The following is a 6,307-nucleotide window of genomic DNA, read 5'->3' as shown; positions in this document are numbered from 1 at the left end:
CCCTCGGCGCGGGGGGCGCACTTTCCCCCCCCCCCCCCCCCCCCCCAACAACCACACACACACGCGTGCGCGCACACACACACACACACACACACACACACGCACACACACACACACATACACACCCTCTGCTACTCTGAACTGGATAAAGGTGTTAAAAAAAGTGAATGAGACAAAAAGTGTATAAGACTGCTGATATTTATTTTCCTTAATCTCTGAATAGAAACTCATCTGGATAATAGCAGCAATATTCACATGTTTAGGAGCATTTTCAACTTCATTTTCATCTTTCTTAAGATTTTAACCTGATTTAATGAGAAGAAGTGTGTTTCTGTTATATTTTGCATTATTTTCTTGTTGCTTGTTTGTTTACATGTTGCATTATTTGTTCATTTAAATAAGAAAATGCTAAATCATGTACATAAACATTGCATAATAAAACACATTTTTCTGATACTGAGGTTTTGAAATATCGTTGCTTAATTGGCATTTATTTTTAATCCTGTTGAATAAAATCTGTAATTAATAAACAGTTATTCTTGGTTTGAGGTCGGTGTGTGAGCAGCGTGTGAAAGAAGAAGGTCTGAGGGTTTGAAGTCATTCCTGACCTGACTGAATGAATGAATGGATGAATGAATGAATAAATGAATGAATGAATGAATAAATGAATGAATGAATTTGAAGTAAAAAAAAAATCCGTTCAGATCTTCAGGAATAATGATCAAAACCACGTGCAAAGATTAATAATTAATCAATAGGAAATTCCGGATTATTTTTTTTTCTTCCATATTTACGATTATTTATACGTGTAGGTTAATTTATGACAATATGCTTTAAATGGTCTTCTAAATTACACTGAGAATAAATAAAAGACATATAATTATTACACAATTTACTCAAAGAATGATAATTAAAACGAAGCCTTAACCATCAATATTATTTTTCTTATTTTACTTTCACACAGTTCACCATTTTTATTTAAATGTTTTGAAAAATAAAATCAGGCCCGCTTTGCACGCGAGTCTTGCTTTGTTTCTTTTTTATATTGAGAACAAAAATTCTTCAAATAATCAGATTTTTTTCTCTAAATAGTATCTGCTTTAACCAAATCTGAACCCCGCTTTTATTTACTTCAATGATTTGTAGTTATTTTATGAATCATAATAAACATATTCAATCTGCTTCAGATTATTTTATTTTATTTTATTTTATTTATTTTTACAGAAAAACAAAATGAAATAAAAACTGCGGGTATTTTTGGCTCCTCTGGATTAATCCCGGGAGGATGCGGAGCGGCTGACCCGGCTCCAGGACCGTTAAAGCGGGCGGAGAGTGACCGACCTCTTCGCTGTAGTATCCGCTCCAGTCCGGAGCTTCGTGGCCTTCCATCTTCACCGTGCCCAGCATGACGGCAGCCCGCAGCCGGAACACGGACCCTGCTGCTCCCGCTCCGGGTGAACCTGTTCCGCTCCCTCAGTGTGAGCCTCCCGGTCCGGATAGAAGCGCCGAGTCGAGTCAAGCGGAGCGGAGCGGAGAGAGGAGTAAAGAAGAGCAGGAGGAGGAAGAGGGAGGAGGTGATGGTGACCTGCGGACTGCTGTGATCCTCCTTCTCCTATAGGTTCAGCCTTCATCACCTCCCTCCTCTCACAACTTCTCATTTCTTCATTCGTTGAATTCACACAGACACTGAGCTACTGCTCCGTTTCTGCAGCAGATAATCACTTTTCCAGCCACAAAGACCCGAGTCTCATGTCCGCGTGGATCATCAGGAGATGACAGAGAGAAAAAATAACATCTTGTTCTAAAATAAACCTGGTGATATTCTTTAGAATATTTCAAACTCGGAAGGTTTACATCACTTCAAACGAAGAGAAAATTCTGACTGAAATGTACATTTAGAGTCCATTTTAGAATGAGCCCAGAGTTATGTTGTCAGTCATTTATTATTATTATTATTATTATTATTATTATTATTATTATTATTATTATTATTATTATTATTATTATTTATTTATTTATTTATTTATTTTTATCGTTGTTGTTGTTGCTGTTCTTCTTCTTCTTCTTCTTCTTCTTAGTTGTAGTTGTTTAATATTTTCATATAAATTCATAGGTAAAAGTTAATTACTTCAGTAGGAATTAAAGCAGCCACAACTAAATTAAATTGTTGTTTCATTTAGTTGTGGCTAAATGAAACAACATTTAGCCTCAACTAAATATAAATTTTTTTTCCAAGGTCAGTCATGATCAGAGGTCATTTTTGTTGGATTTGCTAAAAGTCTTAATGGTCTGTTGTTAGCATGGTCAGAGCCAGTCCAAGGTTGTTTGGGGCCCTAAGCTGTTTCATTTGGGGCCCATTCTCTGTGAATCACTGACCTTTTGTGATTCATCTTTTCTTTTTCTTTCTATGTTTTTTATTTTGCTTTCAAAAGCAGTTTTAGATCTGGTTTGATGATCACTGGCCTATCTATTTGTACATATTTTACCATCTGTGACAGAAGCAGCAGTATAATTTCAATTGTGACTTTATGATCATTTCCATGTGGGTCTGTGGTAGAAGTTGTATGTTTGTCCTATGCATGCGGCCCTTAGCAGTAGCAAAGTGTGCTTAAACCTTGGGCCGGCTCGTTGCATCATTACTTTTGACTGATACCCGACTTGAAAATATCCAGTCCAATAAATATCAAGATTTCATATGATTTTTTTTTTAAATCTCAGTTTCACAGTCAGTTTAAAAAGTCACTAAGTTCAAAAATCAAGAGAACAAAGTTGCTTCAGAAGTTTAATTCCTGATCAAACAGAGATCGCTGTAAATAATAATCTTTAAGTTTATTCATGAGTTTAAAATGAAACAGCAGTTTCACTTCAAACAGTTTGAAGGAACCAATAAGCTGCTGCTCAGGGCCCCATGAAGGGCCGACAGGGGGCCCCAACAGGACTAGGGCTCTAGTGCTCAGAGCAGATCTTAAAAGTAAAGTCCCATTTGAAGTAAAATTCACCAAAAAATGTTCCAAAGTTTCCTGAATTCTGAATAATTTATGATTAAAATGTTTAGTTAACATTTTATTGAAGACATAACACAACTGACAAATTTACGTATGACATCATGTTAACAGCTATCATGTTATATGATTAATAATTGTTGTGGCTTCACATTTCACCTTCAGTGTCTCCAAACCCGATCTAATAAAACATTTGTCAGTTTTTTATAATTGAAGGGAAAAACAACAAATCCAACTGATATAATCTGAGTTTGTGTTGATTTCATAGAGAAAAGAAAAATCAACATTCATCCAAAGATATCTGTTAGAAATGAAACTGAAGTGACTGATTATCTCTCATGTGGGGAACTGAAGGAATTTACTGCTAACATGTAAACACATGCTACAAAATCAAATATCGTTGATCAGAATGAGACGTCAGGTACGGTCTTCACCGCCAGTCAACCAGAGAAACACGATCTCTGTCCTTCCTTCACCATGATGATCTCAGCTGCCTGAGAGAGACTGAAGGAACGCAGCTGGAAAAACAAAGATCTCTAAGAAGTAGGTTTTTCAGTTAAAAGTAAGAAAAAATGTAGAGCTGGAATGTAGATGATGAAGATTATTTTTATTATTGCTGACAGAATTTTTTTTTTTTTTTTTTTGCTCTGGTTTTTTTCCAGTGTAGTGGTTTAAAAAGCTGCTGATGGTGAAGTAACAGAGTAGAACAACCACTCACTGTTCACCATTATCTCACTGGATTAACTGGATGAGCTGGAGGCTTAAAGGACACTCTCACCAAAACACTGAGTGGGGGGAGGAAGAGGAGGAAGAGGAGGAAAAGAAGAAAGAGGACAAGGAAGAGAGGAGAACAAAGGCTGCAAGAGAGAAGTTTATTTCTGGCTGTTTGTCCATCAGACCCTCGGCCCACCGGGCCTTCAGGACGGAGCAGACCCTGATCATCCTGGAGGTTGCCATGGGTTACCCAATGGAAGATTCATCCTTTTTTAATCAATCAAGTTTATTTGCAGAGCACATTTTAGAAACAAGGCAGTTCAAAGTGTTTTACATCATGAAAACATGAAGAAAAAACCCCATCATGATCACATCATAGTGAAAACCTGTTACATTTGATCAAAATCATCAAATATGTTGGTCAATGTTCCATTTATTATGGTTCAAAAGCAGCTCTAAACAGGAGGGGTTAGTCTGGGTTTAAAGGAACTGAGTGTTTCAGCTGTTTTGCTGTTTTCTAGAAGTTTGTTCCAGATTCGTGGTGCATAGAAGCTGAATGCTGCAGAACCATGTGTGGTTCTGGTTCTGGTTCTTGAATGACATTAAACGATTTCTGTCAGATTAAATCTCATTCTTCAAACACCAATGAAGACGTTACTGAAACCTTGACACCAGGTTGACCCGGACAGCCCCACCTCGCCCCGACCCGGAAGCGGTGACGACATGGCGGCAGTGAGGAGGAGGAGGAAGATCCTGCTGGTGATTCTGGATTCAGTGGAACTCGTTGGGGGTTTCGGTGTGACTCATAGGAGTGTAAATTCTGCGTCCTGTCAGATGAAGAGCTCCTCACTGATAATTATGTTGTTACCGTAGAGACTGACTCACCTGGCCGTCTCTCCCAGACTGACAGGCTCCACAGCCTGACAGCGCCTCCAGCCTCCAGTGAGGGAAACGTTCTTTTATTTAAGTTTGGTCCCTCAGCGGTGAACAAGTCATCATTCTTGTGTTCTTGATTTACTCATAAATAATAAAACATAATCAGTGTTAATAATTGTATCGATGGGATCCTTTTCTATGCTCCATGATGCTGTTTGGATGTTGGCAATAACTGTCAGAACATAGCACTGCAGTGTGCGTTTGTGTGTGTAAGAGTTCTGGTTAGGTCAAAGGTTACGCTGTGTGTGTGTCAGCTGCTCACCTCCAGGTGACCTGTACCTGTTTCGGAAACAACAAAGGTGAGTTTGTGTTACAGCCTGTTATTACAGTCATGTTGAGGGCTTTGTTTCTCTGCTGAACTCTTCACCTCTGCCTCATCCATACCAGTCACACACACTCACACACACACGAAACTGTACTGTGCTGTTCTATTTTTTTTTCATTATTTTTAGAATAGCACAGATTGTCAGTGAGTTTTCTGTCCAAGTCAATCCAAAGCTCAGCTCTAACCACAATCCTGCACATCACGTTCTGAGACAATAAAACCAAGACTCAGTCTTTAAAGGGGCAGTTTTCCAGGCACACAGTGCCTTTTTCATAGAACAATCAAGGAACTGTGTTACCTTCAGTTATTACGAAAATGCTGTGTATATTAAATATGACACAAATTTTGATGTCATAATTAATAGCTTGAAAAACTCTTTAAAAAGCCCAGCTCTTTCTGAAACTCCTCTATTAACCCTTAACCTACTGAGAAGTAGCTCCTATAATGAGCTCAGCTGATGGTCAGGTGTTTGCTAATTGCTGCTGGCTAGTCTGAAGGAGCTGAGTGGGAAAGTCAGCTGTGAGGCGGAAGCTCAGAAACGTGGAAACAGTTGCATGCTCAAAGGCGGGGCTATGTCCATCCAGACGTTTTGCATGAATTGTTCCCATGGAGATTAAAGGATTTCTCAAACATGCATGAAAGAATCAGGTATGGTTTTGATGAGAGAATAACATAACATGATGTAAAGTTCAAAAGAGTCGATTTTATATTACAGTACTGCCCCTTTAAAGTTAAGAGTCCAGTTTCATTTTATTTCTAAGAAGAAAAGTCTTCCTGTTCAAACGATGTGTTGTTTTTTTAATAAAGTTTTGGAAATCAAACCTTTTTTAAGATGTGCCTGTTTAAAACATATACCAACATTATTTTTCAGCAGAATGTTACCATGTTTTTCTTCAACACCAGGCTGCTGCTGAACATCCTTCATGCAGTGACAAATCAAACACTGTGGATTCAAACAGAACAAGTTCCTAAAAGTCTTTCAAAAATGTAAACATTCCATCACAAAAAATTCAATAGCTTCTTTTAGTTTTATTTTTTTGTTGTATTTTTTATATTCCCCCCCAGCCCCCTCCCAGCCGTTATCAACAACAGCATACAGAGGTAATCCTTGTTCCACTAATTTCATTTAGCAGCTCCTCGTCCTGCTCTGCTGCTCCATATGATCACATTGTCCAGCTCAGCAGGCAGAGCAGAGCTGACAGCCTGGTGAGATGCTGGCACCTCCTCTCAGTTCTGTCCTCAGGATTAGAAGACAGGGAGAGGTGTAATATTTCCAACCTTTACATGTTTAATTAGCTTTGTGATTCACCAGTTAAAGTGTCATATAAGT

At 38.4% G+C, this 6,307-nt stretch overlaps 1 protein-coding gene across 1 annotated transcript in view; it reads right to left on the bottom strand.

Moving 5' to 3' along the window:
• Nucleotides 1–1,663, bottom strand: part of foxa1 (forkhead box A1) — a 7,615-nt gene extending 5,952 nt beyond the window's left edge. The window contains exon 1 of the mRNA XM_015052542.1: nucleotides 1,342–1,663. Coding sequence (XP_014908028.1) covers nucleotides 1,342–1,407 — 66 coding nt within the window. The 5' untranslated portion in view covers nucleotides 1,408–1,663. The remainder of the gene's footprint in view (nucleotides 1–1,341) is intronic.
• Nucleotides 1,664–6,307: the final 4,644 nt, after the last annotated feature.

This window comes from Poecilia latipinna, unplaced genomic scaffold (assembly GCF_001443285.1).
Source record: "Poecilia latipinna isolate Pla-1442-1.1 unplaced genomic scaffold, P_latipinna-1.0 Scaffold1117, whole genome shotgun sequence".
NCBI classification, from domain to species: domain Eukaryota; kingdom Metazoa; phylum Chordata; class Actinopteri; order Cyprinodontiformes; family Poeciliidae; genus Poecilia; species Poecilia latipinna.
Note: the sequence above shows the minus strand (reverse complement) of the source record. Positions and strands in the feature narration are given on the sequence as shown.